Source organism: Phodopus roborovskii, unplaced genomic scaffold (assembly GCF_943737965.1).
Source record: "Phodopus roborovskii unplaced genomic scaffold, PHOROB, whole genome shotgun sequence".
In the NCBI taxonomy this organism is placed as follows: Eukaryota; Metazoa; Chordata; class Mammalia; order Rodentia; family Cricetidae; genus Phodopus; species Phodopus roborovskii.
This window is the reverse complement of record NW_026125397.1, coordinates 10,200,575-10,226,701: the sequence shown is the minus strand read 5'-3', so window position 1 is coordinate 10,226,701 and position 26,127 is coordinate 10,200,575. Positions and strand designations below refer to the sequence as shown.

The 26,127-nt window shown below is 37.7% G+C and overlaps 1 protein-coding gene across 1 annotated transcript in view; it reads right to left on the bottom strand.

Annotated features, from left to right (window-relative positions):
• Themis (thymocyte selection associated) overlaps positions 1-25,493 on the bottom strand; it is a 163,823-nt gene extending 138,330 nt beyond the window's left edge. Inside the window, exon 1 of the mRNA XM_051175311.1 lies at positions 25,230-25,493. Within this exon, the coding sequence (XP_051031268.1) occupies positions 25,230-25,320 (91 nt within the window). The 5' untranslated portion in view covers positions 25,321-25,493. The remainder of the gene's footprint in view (positions 1-25,229) is intronic.
• Between the last annotated feature and the right edge of the window lie 634 nt (positions 25,494-26,127).

Here is a 26,127-nt window from a genome sequence, read left to right as displayed (position 1 = left end):
TAAACACCTTCAGCAAACTAGCAGGATACAAGATAAACTAAAAAAAAAAATCAGTAGCCCTACTTTTTTCAGACGACAAAGAGACAGAGAAAGAAGTCAGAGAAACATCACCCTTTACAATAGCCACAAGCAACATAAAGTATCTTGGGGTAATGCTTACCAAATAAGTAAAAGACCTATATAATAAGAACTTTGTGGCTCTAAAGAAAGAAATTAAAGAAGATACCAGAAAATGGAAAGATCTCTCATGCTCTTGGATAGGTAGGATAAACATAGTAAAAATGGCAATCTTGCCAAAAGCAATCTACAGATTCAATGCAATCCCCATTAAAATCCCACCACAATTCTTCACCAACCTTGAAAGGGTAAGAATCAACTTTATATGGAAAAACAGAAGACCCAGGATAGCCAAAACAACCCTATACAATAAAAGAACTTCAGGAGGCATCACCATTCTTGACTTTAAGCTCTATTACAGAGCTATAGTTCTGAAAACAGCCTGGTATTGGTATAAAAATAGACAGGTAGAATAATGGAATCGAATTGAAAATCCTGATATTAACCCACACACCTATGAACACCTGATTTTCGACAATACAGCTAAAATTATACAATGGGGCAAGGACAACATCTTCAACAAATGGTGCTGGCACAATTGGATGAGGGTGTGTAGAAGACTGCAAATGGACCCATATCTGTCGCCATGCACTAAACTCAAGTCCAAATGGATCAAAGACCTCAACATCAATTCAACCACATTGAACCTCTTAGAAGAGAAAGTAGGAGGTACCCTTGAACAAATTGGTATAGGAGACTTCTTCCTGAACATAACTCCAGGGGCATAGACACTGAGAGAAACAATTAATAAATGGGACCTCTTCAAACTTAGTAGCTTCTGTAAGGCAAAGGACACAGTTGACAAGACCAAAAGGCAGCCCACAGACTGGGAAAAGATTTTCACCAGTCCTATATCCGACAAAGGGCTGATCTCCAAAATATACAAAGAACTCAAGAAACTAGTCAACAAAACACCAAATAACCCTATTAAAATATGTGGTACAGAACTGAAGAAAGAATTTTCAATAGAGGAAATCAAAAAGGCTGAAAGACACTTAAGAAAATGCTCCACATCCTTAGCTATCAGGGAAATGCAAATCAAAACAACTTTGACATACCATCTTACTCCTGCCAGAATGGCTAAAATTAGAAACACCAATGATGACTTATGCTGGAGAGGATGTGGAGAAAGGGGAACACTCCTCCACTGCTGGTGGGAGTGCAAACTCCTACAGCCATTTTGGAGATCAGTATGGCGGTTCCTCAGGAAAATGGGAATTAGTTTACCACAGGACCCAACAATCCCCCTCTTAGGCATAAACCCAAAGGATTCACATCCATGCAACAAAGACATCTGTTCAACTATGTTTATAGCAGCACTATTTGTAATAGCAAGAACCTGGAAGCAATCTAGATGCCCCTGAATTGAAGAATGGTTAATGAAGATGTGGCACATCTACACAATGGAATACTACTCTGCAGAAAAAAAATAATGGTATCTTGAAATTCGCAGGCAAGTGGATGGCACTTGAAGAAACCATCCTAAATGAGGTAACCCAGTCACAAAAAGAGGAACACAGTATGTACTCACTCATATATGGATTTTAGACCTAGATCAAAGGATCACCAGCCTATAATTCACACCACCAGAGGAACTAGGATACAAGGTGTATTCTAAGAGATTCATATAAAGTCCTCTCAGAACTGGTAAGGGACAAGTCCCCCAGAGCACAGGGGAAGTGCGGGGGTGGGGGCAGCGAATGGAGAGAGAAGTAGGAGAAAATGAGGGGGAGGAAAGGAAAACCCGTGCGACCAGGAAGATTGAACCTGGTTAGGAATAGAAGACAGAGGAGAAAGCGAACATAAAAGAGGGAGCCAATATTGGTTTGAAGATAAAATTGAACACAAAGAAAGGTCTAGAGAACTACAAGACTGCTGCCAAATAACAATTTGAGCTTCCGTGGAAAGGCTACCATAAATGCCCTTCCCGGAGAGTGAGATCAACAACTAACTTATCCATGGAGACCTCAACTAATGCCTGTTGGAAACAGGATCAAACACCCATACATAAATACTGAGTCGAAGTAGAACTCAGATGCAGATGGAGAGGAAAAGACCATGCGGCAGAAGCACATAGAGACAGCTTACCTGAACAAGGAGGAGCTAACGGGCCCCCAGACTGATAGCTGGGAAGCCAGCATGGGACTGACTCAGGCCCCCCTGAATATGGGTCTCAGCCAGAAGGACTGAGCAGTCTAAGGGACTTCAGACAGTGGAGCCAGGATGTATCCCTGGTGCACAAATGGACTTTGAGAACACATCCCCCATGGAGGGATAACTGCCTTAATCTAGAGACAGGAGAGAAGCCCTAGTCCCTAGTTCACATGACCTGTCAGACCTACATGACCCCTACTGGATGGCATTCCCCTACATATGGAATTGGGGTGGGGGGATGGGAGGGGAGGGTGGTTAGAGTGCATGTGAGAGGGCAGAGAGGGTAAAAGGGAGGGAAGGAGGGAGGGAGGGAGGGAAAGGGAACTGGGATCGACATGTAAAATAATAAATTAAATTAAAAAAAAATGCTTTGACTCCAAAATTTAAGTTCAAGGACAGGTTACTGGGGAAAAGGATTTCTATTTTTGTTTTCACAGAAAATGAAAAGATGTGGATTCCTTCCAGACTAATGTGGTTTGATCAAGCCAGACTGCCTGAAACAGAGTACCAGGTGATCCTACATTCAAAACAGCTGGACAAAGCAGCCTTACAGACTACAGCCAGGATTTCTGAATCTTCTTCGAATCCCCCATGACAGTGCCCCTTACCAGCAGGAAATAGTTTGGAAAGAACGATGCCCATATTCCCAAATATTGTCTATAAATGTTTGTTTTCATTTAAATGTACTTGGTTATATAAAATAAATTTTTTTAAAAAAAAGATAGAGTGCTAAAAAAAAAAAAAAAAAAAAAAAAAAAAAAAAACCTCCCTGTGACAACTGAAAGGAGGAAGCAGAAGTTACAGCAGCACCTGGAAACTTCAGCACCCTCCCTCAATAACTGACTAAAGTGCTAGACAGAAAATCAGTTGAATCAAAGAGGAACTTCAGGACACACCGTCAAATACAGAATCCAGTCACAGAAAGACCATTCTGCCTAACAACAGCAAAACACACTATGTTCAAGAGCTCACTCACAGGACATACACAAAGATAAACTGTGCCTCAAAGGAAAGCTCATGGGGTTGGGGACAGTGAAGACATAGCTCATCAGTAAGGGTCCTGACTACACTTCCAGAGGATCCAGGTTCATTTCCTAGCACCACATTGTGGTTCACAACCTTACGTGTCTCCAGTTCAAGGGATCTGAAATTCTTTTCTGGCTTCCATAGTCACCAGCCACGCAAGTGGTACACAGTCATACAGGAGAAAAACACCCATACACATAAAATAAAACAAAATTCTAATTAAAGAAAGCATGGCAAACTTAAAAGAAGTGACATACTTCTTTTAAAAGGGAGCATAGTGAATGTGCACAGGTGCTGCTCTTAGTGGCTGCAGTGAGGGTATATCCAGTCTGAACCCCAAGGCCAGGCCAGTACAGATGCCTGGATACTAAAAACAGCAAAAGCCTCAAGTCAGTAAGTTCTAGCTACATTAAAAACATACAGAAAAGATAGAGAAACCATAAGGGGGAAAAATCACTGAACTAAATAAAGGATTGAAAAGTGCAATAAAAAGATGAAGAGATTCATTATGAAGGGGTGAGCTAAAATGGGACAATGTTATAAACCCTCCAGATGTCATGACAGCAAGAAATTTTATATACAATTTCACTTGCATTTAGGTAAGGCAAACAATTCCTCAAACATCCTTACTATACCTACCTCACTCAATATGCAATAGGTGATTTGGACAGTCCTATTGCTATTAAACCTTTCCCCAAAGGAAATAAAGTGGAGAGTGGTAGGAGAAGAGACTGCAACACAGATCCCTAGCATTCACATATGCATGCATTGGCATGTGTGACCCCCCTCCCAAATGCACATGCCACACTCCCACACAAGACTGTCTGATATCCGCCAGCTTTCCAGGATGAGAACCCACCAAGAACAGATTTGTAAGGTGGGTTGTAAGGTTTTTTTTTGTTTGTTTGTTTGTTTTTGTTTTTTGTTTTTTTCTTGAGAAAGCTTTTGAAAGAGTCATCTGCTTTCAGTGTGACAAGAGATGTTAACAGCGAATGATATGTATTGTAGGGTGATTCAGTCACACACAAGAACCTAACTACAAAAAGCAGAAAACCAAATACAAAGAAATGTGTAGGTTGAGACTTTAGGATACTAAGAAAACAGCCGACTCTAAGATTCATTGAAAAGGAAGGGTTGGGAAAAAGCAATGAACTCCATTTGCAATGTGTCTTATAGAAAATCTCTCTGCAGGGGAGGTCCTGTCTAGTTCCTTTTAATTCTGTAGGCAGGAGCCTGAGAGTCAGAAGCGGGATTTTTAAATATAAATTTCTGGGCCATCCTCCAATATTCACCAAGTCATAAAGTATTTTACAGCCTATAATTTTATCAGTGTATTCTTTGACACTTTCATACATGTAGTACCATACCATCTGGACACACTCACCCCTCTTATCATCCTCCCACATCAAGCACTCCCCACCCCCCTGCTTCCGCCACCAGTGTTTTCATTCAGGTGTGGTTCCCAAAGCTCTCATAACCACATTCACACCCCTAAGGTGTCTCTGGCTTCCAGATGCTTCTCTGAAGAGGTGGGGGCCATCTCTTGATCTCACAAAGAGCTGAGTCCTTCCTTCTTCTCCCATCAATCAGATGCAACCTGACTACAGGCACATAGCATAGTCCCACAGGAACCAAGCTGCTTCCTCGAATTACACCTGTTTTCCTTTTGCTGGGACACCTTTAACATAGATTCCCTGCTTTGCCTGGCAGCACTGGAGCCTCTCTTCAATCCCCCAGCATGATCTGCTGTGTTAATAAATCTGTTACTCTGAAGGACAGTTAATCTTAATGACTTTCTCAGCTTCCTCTTTTCCATCCATGTAACCCATGACATCATAGATTGTAAGTTAGTTTTGTAAACACTGTCCTACATCACTAAAAAGGGAAAGGGGGGTCATAATACTATATCAGCCTGGAATAGCATAAAGATTTAGGTATGAGTTTAAATTGTAAGAGTGACATTGAAATAGAGTAACTAACTCTATGCTTAGATTTTCTTCACTAAGAATAAGAATGAAGCACCTGAAAGATGCATAGAAATAAATGTTTGTGCTTATCATGAGACATATGTAATGTGCCTAACATATTCTAGCATAGAAAGTGAGATACATAGATTTGACAATTTCAGCTCTGAGAGAAGGATGAGGGAAATACTGTTTAACATTTGAAGTGCATTAATTAGAAATATAAACACACAAGGGCTGCTTAACCTGAAAAAAATCTTAAGCACAACCTCCAATCGACGAGAAATGTCATCTATTTTTATCTTATGCTAACAAAGGTTTTGTTCACTAGCACAAGGACTGTAGAATGCCCATTCATGGGAGAAATGAATGGTATTCAAATAGGTTGACTAGCTCCAGATAGAATATGGGCACTCCTGTTGCTGCAAAGGAGTGGAAAAAGATTGTCTAGGGAATCATTATTGGCTCTGGCTTAGTTATGTTCCTGTTGTGGTCACAAAATACCAGGACAAAAGCCACTTCAAGGGAAAGGGGTTATTGTGCCTCACAGTTCAAAAATACTGTCTCCTGTGCCCAGGCAGTCAAGTCAGCAGAAGCTCAAAGCAACTGGCCACCTTGCATACATAACCAGGGAGCAGCAGCAAGGAATGCATGCTGCTGGTCAGCTTCCCGGCTCTGCTCAGGGTCCCCACTACAGAATGGCAGCACCCACAATGGATAGGCTCTCCTATCTCATGGCCCAGTTCACAGGCCCATCTCCCAGGTAAATTTACATCTTATCAAGGTGACTATTAGCACTAGCAAGCACAGGCCCTGTGCTTGACTCTCTGTCTCAGCCACTGAGTCAAAGCAATTTTGTTATCTGGCCAGAATAGTACTGAAACCTAGGGTAAACACAGCTGCATAGATCACTGAAGAACTACTAATGCAAGGTACTGTTTGAGAGCTTCCAAAGACTAACAGCTGGGATGGCATCCAGCTGACCCAGGGGCCAGATGACTGCATTTATCCTGATTGAAAACATTTAAAAAAAAAAAAAAGTCTGCACATGTGGTAAAATTTGATCAAAGGCTTTCTTGAATTGTACTGCACCAGTATGTTTGTGGCATAAGTGACTAACAGTGGACATCTACTTCCAAAGACTGAGAGTCTTCAATATCTCCCAATAATCTAATAACAGTAAATGGTTAAATCAATTCTTGTCACTTTGCAACAAGTCATTTTCTCTGGGAAGTCTAACATAAAATTTTTCCACCTGGTATTTTATAGTTTATTTTTTTAACAGTCTCTCTCTCTCTCTCTCTCTCTCTCTCTCTCTCTTACACACACATACTATAGATTTTGACTATGTCCACCTCCCACAGTCTCCTTCCGCATTTACTAATCATAAAACTAATTGAGTTGGTATCTCCACTAGGTTGCTTTAATAAATACGGGTGTTTGATTTTCACTGAACAGGAGCCTGAGACATATTTTTAATGATACCAAAGCATGCAGGCTGCCTTGTGTGGCTCTTCACCATTTTGAAAAGGGTTCTGCATTCCGATAGCAACCAGAATGGAAACCAGCAGCACAGTTATAATGCTGGAGGCCATTGTCCTGTGAATGGAACCCATCAATAGTTAAATTGAACTGTCAGTAGTTTAATAACTTCCCGATGAATGGAATTTTTCCTAGTAAGAATAGAATGTTCAAAGTAGCAAACGTTAAAATTCCACTCTGCTATCATTCGTGGAATAAAACACTCATTTAAGCTTTAAAATATCTATTATATTAACTTGCTAATTACTGTAGTAAAGGGGAAATTATTTTCAAAATAGTATTTCTGAATAGAAAAGAAAAAGTTCTCTGAAGTATATGATGGGGAAAATACAGGTGGTCAAACAGTATCAATCCCTGAATTGTCTGACCTCTTGAACATACATTATCATATAGTATCCCTTGAAATAGTTTAGCCATTTTTGCCTAACTCCATCAAAGTGTCTTCTGCTTCTCTAAGAGTTAGGATCATGATATCATGATATTTTTTTTTTTTTGTAAACAGCCCTGAGCAATGTGAGATACCTCTCACTATGAAACTAAGTATGAATATAAAGCAGTTTTTTTTTTATCCTCCTCTTCATGAATAGTAAATAAATGCAGTCACTGGTGAGGGCAGTGAGATGTCTATCATCTGGTAAAGACATTTGCTGTACAAGTCTGGTGAACCTGGGTTTGATCCCTAGAACACGTAAGATACAAGTAGAGAACGGACACCATGAAATGGTCGTCCTCTGAGTTTCACATAGGCACACACAGGCATAAACACACACACACACACACACACATACACACACACAAAAACACATGCACACACATGATGAAAATTAAAAGAAAGAAAACAGCTTACTTGACTTGGATAAACCTTTACCTCTTAAATCAAAAAAATTACTTTGGGTGACTTAGGATCTTTCCTTGTTCTAAAGTAAAGTTTATTTAAGTTTATTTACAGAAAGAAAAGAGAATTTAATAGACAAATGGTTCAGAAGAACAATATTAAGAAAAAAAATTAAGGTTTAGACACTCATGTTACTCATTTTAAAAAACCAGACTGGTCTTGCTAATAACTTCAAAATTAACATAGCTTTATTTCAAAAGTTTTAGGGGAAAAAGCTGTTTGTTTTGTTTGTTTGTTTTTATTTTGTTTTGTTTTGTTTTGTTTGACAAAGGGTTCCTCTGTATTGCTTTGAAGGCTGTCCTGGAACTCACTCTGTAGACCAGGCTGGCCTCAAACAGAGGTCCACCCACCTCTGCCTTCCAAGTGCTGGGACTAAAAGTGTGCACCACCAATGCCCAGCTTGGAAAAAAAAGAAAACTATTTTAATATGCCTTTAACATTCCCTCCCAATGTCACCAAGTGAGAGCTTAGTTGTTCTTTCTGTTAAGGCTGTTGTTAAGGCACTTGAGTCTGTGGTTAGAAACCACACATCATTCCTGGACAGGTGTTCATTCTTAACAGACTCAAATGTTATATCACTAAAGCCAACTTTTTGAGCCTGGAGAAAATCACCCTTCATTCCAACTCTTTCTAAGAATTTGAAATTCTAATTACACAGAATAGGAGATAAATGGGCTAAGAAAATTTCCAATCAATTATTTTCTTTAAAAATTACAAAAAAAAATTGTATTGTCAAATAGTGATTATTACCTTGTGAAAAAATTCATTAGATTTTCTTACATGATAATAATTAAAATCTACTTTTAAATCTAAATGTGTATTTGAATCAAACCAAATTAGATGTTTGAACTTCAGGAGCATGGATGCTATATAAATACATTTTCCAAAACAAGTATTGAGTTTTTCCCAAACCAACTTGGGGGGGGGGACATTCCCTCTTATACACTGATTTACTCATCATTTACACACTAGCAAAGCCAGCCAGTGTCAACAAATACCAAAGCATAGCTACTGCTCCTGAGACAAAGATTCTTCGTTTTTCTTTTAGTTAATTTTATTCAACGGTAAATAATTGGCCAAGCATTTGTACCTGCTAAATTCTGTGCAATTTATAGAGTTAATGAAGTCATATATTTCATGGCTTTTGCAAGTGCAGCAGCTAATAAAAATAAGCTTGTATTCCTTTAGTTCTTCACTGTTCCTTTTTACCTATAAGATGAAGAAAGCACACACAAACAATAGTCCCCAGCACTCCATTTGGCTGCATTTTATTTCATAGTTAAGGATGATATTTAACAACATATAAGTGAGAAATTTGCAAGTGTGACTACCCCCCACTTAGATGTAAATAACATCTCCATTTAAGTAAACAACATTAAAAGTACTGGCAGTAATTTTCTTTTACAGCTTCTGGGGGAAAAAACACGCAACTGAAATTACTTCTCTACAAGCTTTCTTGCTTATTTGTAATGCACCTGTTTTAGAACTCTTTCCTAAATTATAAGACCTGTTTACCACAAACTTCAGGGAAAATGTATTCTACTCAAGCACGTGTGTGCGAGTGCACGCATACACACACACACACACACACACACACACACACACACACACAGTCACTAGACTTTGAAACTTCATGTGCTTTTGTTCTTAGTTTAAATGTAATATCTAATTATATTAAAGTGTATTTTCATATTGACCAAAGCCTAAAGTCTCAAGTAGTAGCAAATGAAAACAAAAATTGCTCCAAAGCATCATTCAAAGAAAAAAACTTTTCTTTCTTTTCCTTTTTCTTTTTTTGTAATGGAGCCTCAAGTAGATCTTTGTACATTGTCCGTGGGCAAATTCTATCTCATAGTCATTTGTTGCTTAACTATATGCCAGTCTCACAGGAAAAATTAATATTTATTTAATGATTACTGATGTTAAGTTCTTAAGTCCTTCATTTTTAGCACCTGTCACTATAGGTCGCCTGACTCTGAAGTACAATTCCACATCTGAAAATTTAACAGAGCACATAAACATGGGAAAACTCTATTTTAGAATAAAAAAAGAGACCTTAATAAGACTTTACAAACATGAGCTCATTTAGAAAAATACTAGTTTTCTTCAGCTGATTTTTTTTAATGTGACAGGCCATTTATCATTAAAGTCCATATAATTTCATTCCTTTTGATTCACTATAAACTAATGTCAGTGTTGAAAATTCATATTAAAAAGTAAAAAAATCTTTGGGGATTAATATATGTAATCTGTAAAATGTGAATAGATGTTACTAGAATATCATTCTACAATTTTCAATTTTTCTCTGTTTTTAATGCCACAGACTTGAGTGACTCAATTTAGGTAGAAAAAATATAAAGCTCTATTACCCATAAAATAAAATGTATGTGGGTACTCAAATAGGCAGGATTTTACCATCTGGATTCTCATATAAATATTAAATCCATAAAATGCTATCCATATAAGAAATAATTTACTAAATAATCATTATTCAGTCTACTTGCTCAACCAGTTTTAGAGTGAATTCTTCCACGTCAAATTCCTGAAACTATAACAAGATGAGTAGTAATGTAGTGATGGACAAGGCAAACTCGGAGCCAATTCTTACCTGTTATGCGTGTCACTCAACAACCAAACCTGAGCAGGCAACCACCATTAGTGTACTGTTATGAAAAATTCTTGAAGCACTGCTGAGTTTCATGTGACACCAATCATGGCAATATTTCTCATTTAAACTCTTTAGGACGAAGAGCAAGAATCAACTTTACTATAAGTTTAGCTCTTGGAGAAATTTTATTAGCCAAAAAACTGATCCCAAAATCGCTATCAAATATTATGACCTCACAAATGACTTCCAAGGATTATATAGCCAGAAATATAAGAATTAACTAATTAAATTAATATCAATATATGTGTGTGCATACATACAATGGGCACTAAAGTTGTATGTAGAAAAACACATATGAAGTATTCATAAACAACTTCATCTTATTTACATATAAACATTATTGAATGCATTCCACTATGTGAATATTTACATACTATGTGGAGATGCATAAAATATATACTCAGTATGCTAAATCAACACACCCACCCTACTTCCCATCCCACAGTAAGCCTGTAATCCATTATCATTATTGTTAACACTTTGTAATAAACTGCCTGCTAAAACCAAGTGTTTCTCTCTCACATACTTCTTTTCACCCATAATCTACTGTACTATCTGCTTCTTGTCTTCTAAAACATAGAAGGCGTTTGGGTGTACTTGGCTGGTTAGGTTTCAGTTTGCTTTTGCTTTTTGTTGTATACGGCCCTCTTCTACCCACATCTCCCATGTTAGTGTCCTTTACAATTCATGATATGGAGTGTAGTGCATTCTCTGAAATGAAAGCTCCCCTCCCAGCCGACTTGCAAATCTGAGACACCAGGCCTGTCATCTCTGACCCTTCTTGAGTCTCTGATATACATTCCTGGCCGCCAAAGGGGTTATTTGTAGCTACTGTTTTATAAAGACTTCAAACTCATTGGGCTACAACAAATAGATTACTGCTGGCCTCCATCCACCCTCCACGCTGCTAGTTCAGAAACTCTAACATTTTCCTTGCTGGCAGGCTGCCGAGATGAGAAACCCAGACTGCTCGAAAAGACCACAAAATTCAGTTTCTACGGGGCTCTTAGCTCCTAGCTGTTCGTGTCTTTCATAGCCACTCAGCGTACCTCTGCCGGAATGGATGCTTGCCCTTAAACATTCTAGATATTTATTGACTTTTCCCAGTCGTTTTCAAGTTAATTCCAACGAACACATCTTAAATTTGTGATCAGAAAAGACAGCTTGCTAGCGGTGGCATGACTATGACAGACACTGCAGCAACCGGTACTTACTTCTTCCCCGCTGTTGGACTGGAAGCCCTCGGTACATTTATGACTTACTTAGATTCTGGCCACTCTTCCTGGCTTGCTTACTGCTGCCTTCTCATGCCAGTTTATGTGATCTTTCTTTAATGCATGATGCAAACACAGACAGTTTGACAGACAGACAGCATGGACGATGCCTGGTGTCTCTTTCCTATAGGGATACTACTGTCACCAGATCACTAAGACCTCATTGCAGCCTATGGAGAAGCTCAACATCTTTTGTATAATTAAAAAATCATATATATATGAATATATATATATAATACATACATATATACCGCAAGTGGCCCAAGTATCATCCAGAATTCCCTTCTGTTAAACTACTGTTTCTTATTCTAAAAGTTTGTTTTGCTTAATCATATTTTTTTTAGGCTATGAATTCAGAAACATCTCCACTTCTCTCATGAGCGCTTTTCACACTGTTATTAAAAAGGGGTTTTTTAAAACATACATGTCTCTTTTTCCAACCTATAGTGCCTTTAAGGTGAGACTGCTTCATGTATTTTGTAGAAGAAAGAAACAAAGGAAGAAATGAAGAGACATACTCTTAAGAAATAATTTCCATGATTTCAGCATATGTTTGCAAGAACAAGAACTATTTTAATAGTTATAGTTATCAAAACATGATACTTAAAATATATTTTTACTCCCAGGAGTAAAAACCATTTTCTTAGCATCTAACAATTGCTATGAAAAACACTTTGCACGTTTTATTTATGGACTTAGGCAAAATTATGCTTTGACTTCTGCAAATGTGTGTGCGTGGTTTCATCAACATTTTCTTCTGTGATCAAAAGTAAAAACAAATGTCTTCTGCTACCTAAATTGTGTAAAGAAAAAAAATCTTTGTATTTTTAGCTGAGTCTTGCTTATTCAGTTTAGTGTCTGCAGAAACACTGAGTTATGCTAAAGGACTACTGAGGTTTTCCACTACTTCTGGGGTAACATTTCTGACCCCATCGTTCCCTCCTTCTAGCCTCATTGACTCTTCCTTTTCCCCCCACATACGATAACACACCCTTTGCTTAAGATATTGCTGGATAATAATAAATCCTCAATGGCTAAATGACGGCTTTTATAAATTCTGTCAGTCTAGAAAATTGTCAAATCTCGGAGTCTTTAGAATCCTCCTCTTTCCCACATCAAAAAACAAAAGTCAACTTGATAGCAAAAGCATGAGTGGTAAAAGGGGGAAAGGTTTTTATAAGTTGGACTTTATTAAAAATTAAAACCTTTTTCTTCAAAGGAAGACATATAGAAATGAATAGGTAGATCATAAAGAGATAATATCTTCACATTGCACGTTTGAAGACCTTTGCACATCAAATACCCAGAAAAAGTTTTTTAAAAAATTATATAATTTAATAACATAGAGAAAACAATTCATTAAAGGATTGGCAAATGATATGAAGAAATTATTTGTTGAAGAAGGAAAAACATATTGCTAATCAGCATAAGATCATTATCATTATCCATCATTATCATTGTTAAGAAATTCAAATTACAGCCACAAGGAGATCTAATAAAAAGGTAGCACTAAGCTTCAGTGACAATGTGGTAAAATCAGTTCTTCATGGATAATGGGTGGAATATTATCCAAAATGTCTCCAAAGGTGAAGCAATGTGATTGTCTTTCATGGGCCTTAAATAAAGACAATGCGATTCATTCCATACAATAAAATGCTAATAGAAGCAAAAAAAACAAAGTATGAACACAGTTTTACAACATGGATGAACCACAAAAGCCTGAAACTAAGTGAAAGATGTGGGGAGCAAAAGGAGAGTTGATACATGATTCATATACGAACTGTTTATGGAAAGAATATATTCAGACAGTGGTTGTTTCAGACTGGAAAAGCAAGCGGGGATTGGTGGAAAACCACTCAAGCTAGCCCTTTGATGCAATGGAAATGGTCTTAAGTAGGCAGTGACAGTACAATCTCATCTATCACCCTGCAAGAAACCACCGACTTGTATGCTCAAGAGAGGGTTCTATAGAATGTAAATCATACCTCAATAAAGATGCATGAAAAACCAAATAGAAAGAGGTTCCTAAAATTAACAGCCTGGATGTATGAAGGAGATAGATGTTTTTTGTAAAAATCCTAAGAGCAGAATACGGAAGGCAAAGGATATGGGAAAACTGTATGTGGAGCAAGCCAAATGGATATGTAATGCAGGAGTTTTGCAAAACTTAAAGAGAATTCTAGCAAACCTTTAATGAAACTAGCCTGTAAGTTTGTGTAACAGTGAAGAAGACACAGGCATGGAAGCGAGAAAGACCAGAAAAACAGAAACTTAAACAAGGGGGCAGGGAGACAGCGTAGAGCTTTATTACTTGCTCAAGTTTCTATTTTGATGGGGAAAAATGGGAATGCCATAGGAAGGTGTTCACAGAAAAGTGACATGTTTTCATTCATACACCAGACACATGAGCAACATGTACTAACTAATATATCAAACACATGACTCAGGACACAGGATGGAAGGTAGACTTCAGGCTTCCAAAGATGCAGTCAGGTAGACAAGTTTGGTAAAAAACCTGATAATCATGGCAATAAATTCTGATGGCTTAAATTGAAGCAATAATTCAAAGTAGAACAAAGGGATAAGATTCTAGATAAAGCAGGGAAAAGGAATGTCAGCACCAACATTTCTCCTCCTAAAAATTCATTTACACTTTTATGAAAATTAGATGAGAATACATCAAAATATTAACAATATGTTTGCTTGTGGTGTTATGAATAATTTTATGTCATCATAATTATTAAAATGTCAACCATATGCATTTAATTTTACAAAGCAAAAAATAATTCTTTAAAAAACATTAGAAGGATTGTAATGTACTGAGTATTTGCCAAAATTTTAATCACCACCAAAACCAAAATGATGCCATATATAAAATAAATAGTGGTAATGTTAGCAAAAAAGAATAGTCAGCCACAGAAAATATTTCCTAAATGCTAAGTGGTGACAGTCACTTAGGTATGAACATGTGGGAACAGTTTTACTCCAGTAAGTTCCCTGATAATGTGATTCAAATATGCTAATGGCTAATTATTTTTAATTGATAAAGACGTCACCCTAACCTTAATAAATATAACATTGTGCTGTTGTTCCAGAGAGAAAGATTAGGTTATGTTAAAGGTTGCATCTTCAAAAGAACCTCAAAACCCTGATTTCAGCAATGAGGCACACAGCTTATAATACTGCATATTCAGCAGAGGCAGAAGGGGACAGGGTCTCTGTTAACTGTAGTTACTTAGCAACTCAGACTTTCGGGGCTTCCATTTTGACAATCGACAAGAATAGAATATGCCAAATTATGCACTGATTCTTAAAACATACATTCCTAAGTGACTGTCACTATAGCTCAAATAATCAGCAGTGTAACTAAATCATATGATCCCAAGAGGGTAGGAAAAGACAGGTCTACCACACATTCAATAGAAGAATCAATTAAGACCTTTAATTTTTTCCTGCTGTTTCTTGATTATAAACTATCTTTCAAATAATGGAAGATGATAATTATTACAGAGATCAACTTGTCTAAAAACTGCTTAAAATCATCCAGGGCTTGTAACCCAAATAGTTGATGTGTATGTGGTAAAAACAACCTTAGAATTATTTTCTAATTCCTTCTTACAAGATAGACAATCACTTTGCAAAGAAACTCGAGAATTAGAGACTGCAGATGAGATGAAGATGGAAGCAAACATTCCTATCAATTTGAGCTTCTCAGTAGGGTACAGTCAGTTACTATCTGAAATGAGTAAAACTAGAATCAGGAAGATTTGTGTACATGTGACTTGATGTCTGTTCACTCCAGATCTCATTTTCTGTACCTTCTGTGTTTTACAGAATGTCTTCCCTGACCACCTCATCGTACATGAAACCCTGTTAGCATCACTCCGCCCTGGTGTTGTTACCCATCAGTGTGGCCTGCCATGCTCTGACCAGCTCTGCTTCTACACCTCTCCCCTCAATTGCTTTGCTTCAATCCCATGACTCTCACCCCCGCCTCCATTTCTTAACCACATGAAGCAAGCTCTTCACAGGTTTGTACTTGCTCTGTCCTCAACAAGAACGTGATTTCCCCAGATATTTGCAGCGCTCATTTCCTTTGTGCATTCAAACCCTTGTTCAAATTTCATTTAATCAGAACCGTCATAACCCAGGGGAGAAATGTTGGCGCCTTGACTTAGGTTTAAGGGAAATGAACAGTTCAGCCTGCATTTTCAGGAGTAAGAATGTAAGGACTTGCTTTTAAGTGAGAAGAATAAAAAGGTGAGTCCTCACCACCCTAACAAAAGCACACCCCTCCGGTCTGCTAAATTGACTCTTTCAGCACACATTTCAATGCATAATTTCTTCAAAAAGAGGAGATTTGTGTTTTGTTCCTATATGTAATTCTGACCTCTTGGACAATATTTCCTGATAACAGGTTTTTTTTAATTTATGCAAGGTATTCCATGCTGATGCAAGGATAATATTTGTCTATAAAACATGTTGCAATGAATCTTTTCATTTAGTTACTACTTTTTATTCTTCAAAGTTATATTTTGAAGTTAATTTCTAAAGGTCTGATATTTTTGCATATTTTGTATGCTAATATACTTGCCACATAGAATTCCTGATAAGTTTATATACCTAACCTCAGGCTCATCTTGATTCTGCTCATGCATGCCTACCTAATTTGGTTTGGTTTTTGATACAAGGTCTCACTGTGCAGCTCAGACTCACCTCCAATTTGAGATCTTCCTGCTTCCTGCTCTTGCCTCCTGAGTGTGGACTATAGGAGTGCACCTGTAGGAGTACCACCACAATGGCTTCCTTCGAAGAGCTTTATGAATAATTCTTATGCCTTCCGATTTTAAAAGGTAAATGATGAATTGTCATTTCATGACCATTTCGTCAGTAGTGCACATTCATCCACATAGAGTAAATAATAAATGTGAAAATCCCTTATGTGGCAGATGAACTAGTCTCCATTTTTGTTCATTTTTATGTTTTATATTTATTGAACTCAATGTTGACAGGGATATTTACATCAGTCTGCTGCATTTACTGTGGATAGAACGTCTTCCACATTCATGATTGGAGTCCTTTTTTGCTATATAGATTTTTTTTAAGTTTAAAAATTTCCAAATGCATTTATTTTTCTTTTATTTATATTAATGTTCTGCATACATTTTTCTATACACATCATGTAATATGCTGCTTGTACCTCACAAAATTACAAGAACGAGTTGGACCTCCTTAAACAGAAGGTCGTGAGCTGTCAGGTGGGTACTTGGAATCGAACCCGTGTCCTCTACAGGAGCAACACAGTTCCTTAAATTCTCAATGTTTATAAGGTTTTTAAGCAAGTTCTTGTTAATGTCTTGATTGTTACAGGGTTGTGGGGTTTTTTGTTTGTTTGTTTGTTTTTTCTTTTTCACTTTTTGGTTTTGTTTCTTTCCTCTGTATTCTGTCTGCATTACGTATGACATAGTATGATTCAAATTGGCTAGGTTTGTTGTTGTATTTTTAGGGGTGTGTTTGTTTTGTTTTATTTTGTTGTTTCAGAAATGGGCTGAAAAGTTTTCCTTACCATGTATCACTACTTATGTTGCAATAATAGTATTGCTGTGGGCTACTTGTCTATCTAACTATGTTCACCTTATCTTTGTCTCAGCAATCAGCTGAGGCAAATTCTCATTTTCCTAAGGGAGGACAAGGCAAATTCTGCATGCTTAAGTCAAGGATCGGATCATTGCTAATTTTTAACTTACCCAGGAAGTAGAGTCCTGCGTTCATAAGCTACAGCTGTGCTTCACATTAGTAGGGCAAGAGCACTTTCCAAAAATGAGTAACTAGCATGCTAGAATGTTCTAGCATGGTTCCTGTTACTGCGGTGATTTTCAGTTAGAAGAACTTAGTCTAGTACACAGAGCCCCATATCACCTGCTCACTGTTTTCGGTTTCAACGTCTCTGTCATCATAAAGTAGGGCACACTTCATACAAGAAGATAAAGGAAACATCAGACTTGTTCTCCAGCGAAATGGAATAAAACTAATTACAAGGAAAAGAGTCGCTAAATTAAGTCCTATATGAATGCCCACCAAATAGCCACTGAATTTAAAAGAAAATAAATTGTAATTAGAATTGAGACAATAAGGGCTAAAGTGGTAACACACGCTTCTAATCCCAGTAGGTAGCCCAGAGACAAAGGCAAGAGGACCCAGTCTGAGGCCAACTGGTCTCTTTCTCAAACAACAAAAATGAATTGAGTAGGGAAACAGAGTCAGAATGGCAATGAGTTTGGTCTCAGGCTGGGCCACAGGGCAAGGTCCTGCCTGAAAATGGTACAAGAGCACCTAGAGAAACATCTTAATATTAAGCACATTTATCAAGAAAGAAGTAATGACTCTAGATGACTGCAGTTCAACACAGAGAGCCACAGAGTCCAAGGTGCAAATGGAGATTCAAGATTCAGAAAGTTATGATCCCCCCCTTTCATCCCAGCACCAGGGAGACAGAGGGAAGCAGATCTCTGAGTCTGAGCCCAATGTAGTCTACAAACAGTGCCAGGGCAGCTAGGACAACACAGAGAAACTGGCTCGAAAAACAGAACAACAACAAAACAAACAAACAAAATAAAGTTAGGTCAGAAATCAATAAAAGACATAAAATAATGAAGAATATTGATAAAAACCAAACTCTCTTCTCTGTAAATAATTCCATATTTGAGAGTTCTTACAGGTGAGTTCTACCAAATTTGCAAGAAGTTAAAACTGATTTTTGGAACATTACCTTAGAAAATAGAAAACAGTAAAATCTACAGTACTCATTTCAGAAAGCTAAAGCTATCTTAGATCTAAAATAAATAAGTCTACTGGCTAATTTAATTGTTATTGAATATGAAAATCCTGAACATTAGGAATATACACTGAGCCTTGACACCACAGTGGACAAAGTGAACAATCTGATTGCATCTGTGGTGCTGAAGTCAGCCATGGTCAACTGAGATGATGGAGAATATCTTCTTGGCCCTCATCCAGAATTCTGAAGGACTCTGAAATACTAACTAGTAGTTTCTGTTCCTGGAGAACCCTAGCCACTAAGGAGGGTGCTGCAGACCCAGGTTAAAAGCATGTGTGTGTGTGTGTGTGTGTGTGTGTGTGTGTGTGTGTGTGTGTGTTTGTGTTGTACAGGTAGCACCAATAAAGGGACTAAAGAGACTAAATCATACCATTAGCTGAATGATAAATAGCATTAATTTAAAACCCAACTTATCATGTGAAAACCTATAAAGGAAAAAAAGAGGAAGTTCTTTAAGTAAAAATTAAATGCTAACACAGAACTTAATGAAGGAATTTTAGATGACTTCCTTTATGACTTGGATAAGATAAGGATTCCTACTCTGAGTGTAGCCTCACCCTATAAATCAAAAGTAAGAAGAAACACAAAAATAGCTATGGTCAAGAACAAGTTATGATGATATCTAAGAGTATCAGTCTTTACTTAGGTACGCCAATGAAATAAAAAAGATGCACTAGTAGAATTAATCCAAGAATTCTTCTGTATGCTGACAGTCTTTCCTTGTATCCTCTATTTTAGTGGGAATGACAGGGAAAGCAAAACAAAGTGTTATCGGGTTACTATAGCAACACAAGTACCTGTGTGCTTGTGAGAATATTCTAGAAACTGGCCTAGGATAGATGATCATTCTACTGACATTTCCTAAACTCTAATAAAAGATCTAGAAATTATTTTGTTTTATATAATACTTTAGAGTTTTATTTTTATCAATTTTAATTATATGAATGCATGTATGACTGTGGGGGTATTTGCATATAATACAGGTGCCCACACAGGCTAGAGTCAGATCCCTCTAGAGCTGTAGTTTCAGATAGTTATGAGTCACCTGATATGGCTGGTGGAAACCAAACTTGGCTCTTCTAAAGAGTACTATGTTATCTGAATCAATGAGCTATCTCTTTAACCATTGTTTTCTATAAAAAAAAATAAATAATGTTCCTGGATCAGATGACTTTGCTAACAAACTGAGAACAAAATTAAAATCATTGTTTTGGTTTTAGAAACCTCTGCTCAAAATGGCTTATTAGGGTGGTTCTAGCACAGCCAGGGTCTGTCTTGATGTCCGTGGCCCATGTTGCCACCAAAGGCAACTCTGGATGCCCAGAGTCTAGGCTGCAATTTGTGTTCATATAGGTATCTACAGACTATGTTGCAGCCAGGGCCAAGTTGATCTGAGTGACCTATGCTGTCACCTGGGGCCATGGTGTCAACTACTGGGGCCAGAGCTGCTGCCAAGGGCCATGTCTGGGTCCATGGCTCTATAGCAGCCAGGGTCTGAGTTGATTTCCATGGCATCTGTTACTGATGAGGACTGTGCAGATGCCCAGGCTTTGATAAGCCACCTGAGATCATGTCGGTGTCCAAGGGCCATGCAGCTACCTGGATCTTACTGATCTGGGTGGCCTGTACTGTCACCAGGGACATAGTGACACATAGGCCCGGGCTGCTGCCAAGGGCCATGTCTGAGTCTGTGGTCCAGTTGCAGCTTAGGTGAGGTACAGGAGATGGGTAGGAAAGGGATGCATGATGTGATATTCACAAAGAATCAATAAAAGTTAAAAAAAACAAAAACGGCTTTGTTGGAAATTCTACTAAATAGTTATAGAAGAAATGGCATCAAGTTTTCTCCAACTCTTTACAAGAAAAGGTGTCTAATGAAAATGTTTAGTGAGAGGGCAATTGATTAGTATGAATGAGGCCATGGGTTCACATCTCAGAACCACAAAGAAAAATGACATGAGAAACTCAGACAAGTGGTCCTTTTGCCAGATGTAGTGTGCAGGCCTACAAGCTCACTGCTCGGGAGCCCAAGGCAGACAGCTCATGTCTGAACAACATAGTAAGACCCTGTTTCCAAATAATCAAAATGAAGTTTGATATTCAACCCAATTTTATATGAATCCTGGTGGCAACTGGGCAAAAAATAAAAAGTTTAAGTCAATAATATTATCTAAAAGTGATACAAAATTGTTTTAAATATAAAAAACAATTCATTGATACCTAACTAACTTGATTTTGCTGCATATGCAAATACTTGCTTGAAATTAAAAAAAAATCAAGGTAGAAAAATAAACTTACATATCATGATGAAAGCTACAAGGGGGATATTTAATAAGACACACAATCAAGATTTTTATTTTAAAAGTCTACTAACAAGGGGACAATATTCTGTAACCTAAAATGAACAATCTTAATGGTGAGTTACAGAGGTTTTCTGTGATTGTAAATGTGATGGGGGGGAGCTCTCACTGTTAACCTTGCTTCATTTTATGTTAGAAACAGTAACCAGTGTTTCAATGGGAAGATGAAAGTACAGTCCTGGCAAGGAGAAATCAGATCTTACAAATTTGAGTGCCACCCCCCAAATCAATAATCTAAAATGTATATATTAGAGACATATTTTCTTAAAACTCAGCAAACACAATGAACAAAAATGAAAATGTTGAAGGATTCCTAGCTTGTTTACTTTTGTTTATTTGTTGTTTTTTTGGCATAGGTTTTTTTATTTTTATTTTTTTAAGATAGTTTCCCATTTTTAGGCTGGGCTGAAACTATTCATCCTATGATGGCCTCCAAACTTTAGCCTCAGTCACTCTAATGTTGGGATTATAGACATTAGTTGTTGCAGTTGCTTAAAATACCATTTATTAATATGTAAAAACAATGACGATATCAAGCAAAAATATACAAACACTGCTGACCAAAAAGAAAAGACATAAGAGGCTTATCTGGTTCACAGATCAGAAGACTTAATTTTCAATTATGTTAATTTTCTATAAGTGATACACTGCTAATCAGAATTCAGATAGGACTTCTGTGAAGGTTGACAAGTGAATTCTGAAATGTAAATGAAAATTCAAAGAGCCCAACCTGAGGAATAAAAAACACACGGGAAAGCTTATTCCAAGGCAGTAGTACCAAGTTTGTCTTTATAGTCATCAGGGAGATGTCTAGGAACAGTGACACATTACCTCTTATATAATTAAATGTACTTGTAAGGAGACATCTAGTCACTGATAATCTTAAAAGCATGTCAGATGTTTCAAATGTGCAATCAAGTTTGAGAACCACAGCCCTGCAGCGCATTCCTCTACAGCATGTAAGATGAGTGTTCAGTCATGCTACAGATCCACATGCATTAAGACTGATAAACTGTGTAATGAAGAATCCTGTGACCGGAGAAGCACAGAAGCTACTAGAAACACAGTGTTTCTGACTGGGGGACACAATATGGCATTAGCAAAGAGATTTTCAGCCAGGAGTGGGACACCCCCAGCCCTAGCATTTGAGAGCAAGACATAGAGGATCTCTATGAGTTCAACGACAGCTTGGGGCTTATAGTGAATTCCTGGACAGTCAGGGTCACATGGTAAGATGCTCTCTATTTTTTTTCTTTCAGTGTCAACTGTACTAATTAGCTCTCTATCGATCTTGGCCCTCATTTCACACCATATATAAAATAATTGATTTTGGGCAGAGAACAGATACAAAGGAAAGAGTAAGTAAATGGATTTCAAAACGCAAACGTAATATTTTTATAATTCATGTTAGATAAACATTTCCTTAACAACACATAATAGAAATGTAATTGTAAAGTGAGCACTCTAACAGTAAAATTGAAAACTTCCTCTCATAAAAAGGTACTCCTAAGAAAATTATATGGTAAGCTTCATAGAGGAGAAAATATTTACAACAGAAAAGATTAGTGTGTGTGTGTGTGTGTGTGTGTGTGTGTGTGTGTGTATCCATATATCATCAAGTCATCAATAAAAATTTATAAAACCTAATATAAATCAGCCAGACCTAGGAACCATGTCCTAAAGAGAATCTGCAAACATCACAGAATAGAAAAGAAAACTTTGTCAATCTTATTAGACAGAAGGAAGATGTGAACTAAAACCTGGGCTCTCTGCAGGGTTCCTACAAGAAAGACTAAAATCAAGAGGATCAATGACAGGAAGTGTTATCAGGTGTGTTACTGGGAACTTTCAGAGATGTCTGATGGAAATATAAACTGAAAAACCTCTTATGTCCTTTCACAACCCACAAGGCACAATATACACACCAACTGACATAGCAATTTTCCTTATTCTTAATATCCGTGTGAACATGGATGTTTAAGAGAATGTTTTGATACAACACTACCATTGACTTTAAAGTAACCCTAATGCCAATCAGCAGCAGAACTGATGGCCCAGATTCTCAGTAGGCTAAAACAGGGGAGTTGCAACCTGAAGACATGGCAGAACTACAGAGTGAGTGCAAAGGCAGCCTGTGGAAGTTATCAAGACCCTGTATCAAAACAGAAAGTTGGGGCTATTGCTTAGTGGTAGCGCACTGGCCTAGCATGCTCAAGTTTCAATTCCCAGTACTGATAAAAGAGAAAGGCAGAGTGAGAGAAAGAAGAGGAGGAGGAGAAGGAGGAAGAAGAAAGAAGAAGAAAATTGTATAGAAAATATAGATTAACTTTACAATACATATACACCAATCAAAAGAGTACATACTCATGGAGCATTGGTTAATTTGGGGAAGGAAGTACATAACAATTGAAAAGTATACAAGATGAGTCTTCCAGAATACTTGTGGTTTTCTATTTCTTGGGTGACAGTTCCATGGATGTATTTACTATGTGGAAATTCATTTTAATTGAGTGATAACACAGCAGTAAAGTCATAAAGAATGGCGACAACATTATGAACAAGTTTCCTTAAAAAAAAAAAAAAAACAATGTGAGCTGACCATTTCTTCAAGTTAATATATAAAATCACGACAATCTAATAATATTTTTCATTAGATTTCTTAAAAGACAGTTGTTATTTTATAAATGGACTTTAAAATTTTGTAAAGTGCTAAGTCAAATTTGGAACATGGAGTGAAACCAAGAGAGTCAGAGGTACCCTGAATTTAAATTAACACAAATTTCACAGCTTCCATTCAAAAAAGATCATATGATTGGTTCCAAATAATAAAATGAAAAGCCCATCAACTAACAGAATAGAAGAGGTATTTCCAAGACAAATGATGCATATGTGACCATATTATCTTATTTGGAAGCAGCAAGATGGTACTGGGAAATCTGACTTAATTTGCACAAAACAGTAAAACTGGGTCCTTGTACATCTAGCAATGCATTCAGCAAATAAACTAAAGACCAAATATAAAATCTGAAACTATGAGACTATTGCAAAAATTCTTCCTAGATATAAAAAAAGACTTCTTTCATAAAACCACAAAGCAAGAAGCAATTGATGGCTGCCTTAGAAGTGTAAGTTCTGATGTGATATCCCAAATAATTCACAAAACTCAAGTAAAATCTGAGGACAACAAGTACAAACTCATACATTCCAGGGATGTGGAGGTATACATGTGTCAACCTTTTTTTAATTTTTATAAGGTAGGACTGCATAATTACTCCCTAACTTGTGGTAAGCCCACTGGGAACTAAAATCATGCAAACTCCCAAATATACTGAATACAACTAACACATGGTCATACATCAATCAAATCAGTTCTATCTGAATCTTATGCAGAACATGCCTTGTTACAGTGAATGAATAAATCAAAACCTTTCTTGTTGTTTGTGTGTTTGAGACAGGGCTTCTCTGTGAAACCCAGAACTGGAACTAGCTCTGTAGACCAGGCTGGCCTCACTTATCCATCTGCCTCCTGAGTGCTGGGATTAAAGACATGCACCACCACTACAAAATGCCCATTTTATAACCAAATGTTTGGTATCCCATGTAACTTATTGACTACTGAAGAAAGAAGGAAAAGAAGAAAGAAAGAGAGAGAGAGAAAGAAAGAGAGAGAGAGAGAGAGAGAGAGAGAGAGAAAGAGAGAGAGAGAGAGAGAGAGAGAGAGAGAGAGAGAGAGAGAGAGAGAGAGAGAAAGGGAGAAAGGAGAAAGGAGAAAAAAGAATGACTGCATTTCCACTACATTGAAAAATCAAAAATTTGGAATCCAGGGACATCCTGAAATTCATTCTGTAGACCAGGCTAACCTTGAACTCAGAGATTTTGCCTTCCAAGAGCTGGGATTAAAGATGTGCTCCCATTGCCTGATACATCTGACAAAATGTTCATTTTATACTGATCCTTAAACACCATTTTATGACCTTCTCCTTTTTATTTTTAACCCAACTACAGATATTTTCAAAGAGTAGGCAGAAGTAGCTTGTCACTTGTGTTGACTTATTGAATGCCTACCAAGGAAAAGATCATAATTCACATAGCTCCGCATCCTCATCCCTGTTAGAGCCTTAGTTCTGTCCTCCATCACCAGCTGCTTCCATCACCAGCTGCTTGCCCTCCACTATAGAGTAGTTCATTGCAATTGTGTGTGCCTGCTCACAGAGCTCTACTTTAGACAACTCAGGTTTGTGTCTGTGGGCACAATGAGGTTTGGCCTAAGCACCACAACACGGGGTTATAGACACAACTTTCACATACTCTTTACTGAAATCTCTCCCACAAATTCCCAAGAGACTTCATAAGAACTTCCTAGCAAGTTAAAGAATTAGAGAAATGCTTACCTTCAAAGTAGATGCCTGACTGGATTTCTACGACCCTGGGGAGGGTCCGTAGGTCAAGGGAATGGACGAATTCTTCCAGCGATAAAGCCATTGTTCTGTCTTGGGTGATGTACAGATGTGATTCTTACAAAAACTTGTGGCTTCTGGATAGCAGTTGTCTGCAGCTGCTTTCTTTACTCATAATTCCTCCGTGAGGCAGACAGAAAGTCAACGAGGAACCAAATCAGGATATCCAGCCCTAGGTGGAGTGGTACTTGTTCAAAGTGGCTGTTCTCTGCAATTTCTCCCTGAAGCAGAGAGGTCACAAGGAAGCCAAACCGAGGAAGAACTAGAGCAGCAGCGAGACAGACAATGGGCGGGAGGCAGAGTGGGTAAAGCCCTTCCTATTCTCCTGGTGGTTGGCTTCATTTCCTTCTGACACTGAAGTTGAACGGTGTGGGGGTGGGGTGTGTTTGTCTGAACTGACACTCCACAAAGTAATGAGGTTGGCAAATTGCTCTCGTGCCTGTGCATCCACAGCAGTGGCTAGATTGTGAAGAAATGGTCACCTGTGGCGTGACCACCACACGTGGCCAGAATGTGGAAGCAATGTGTTACCTTAAAAATGGCACAGCATCACTTCATTACCTCTGTGCATCTAGAGTTCAACCTGATGTTTTATTTGCATACTCTTGGTGCTTTTATATTAAACTTGATTACACAAGAGGCCTGTGTCAGCTGTTTTGAGAAATCTGATACTCAGAAGAGGGTGGGAAACCACTTTTATCTTTCTACATTAAAATTTTTTTGCTGAACCTTAAAGGAGGGTGGGGGAGGGTGGTATATGAAAAGTGACTCAGGAATTAATATGGTAAGTTGATGGAAACTTCCCTGCCTCCCCACTATGAAGGAAAACATT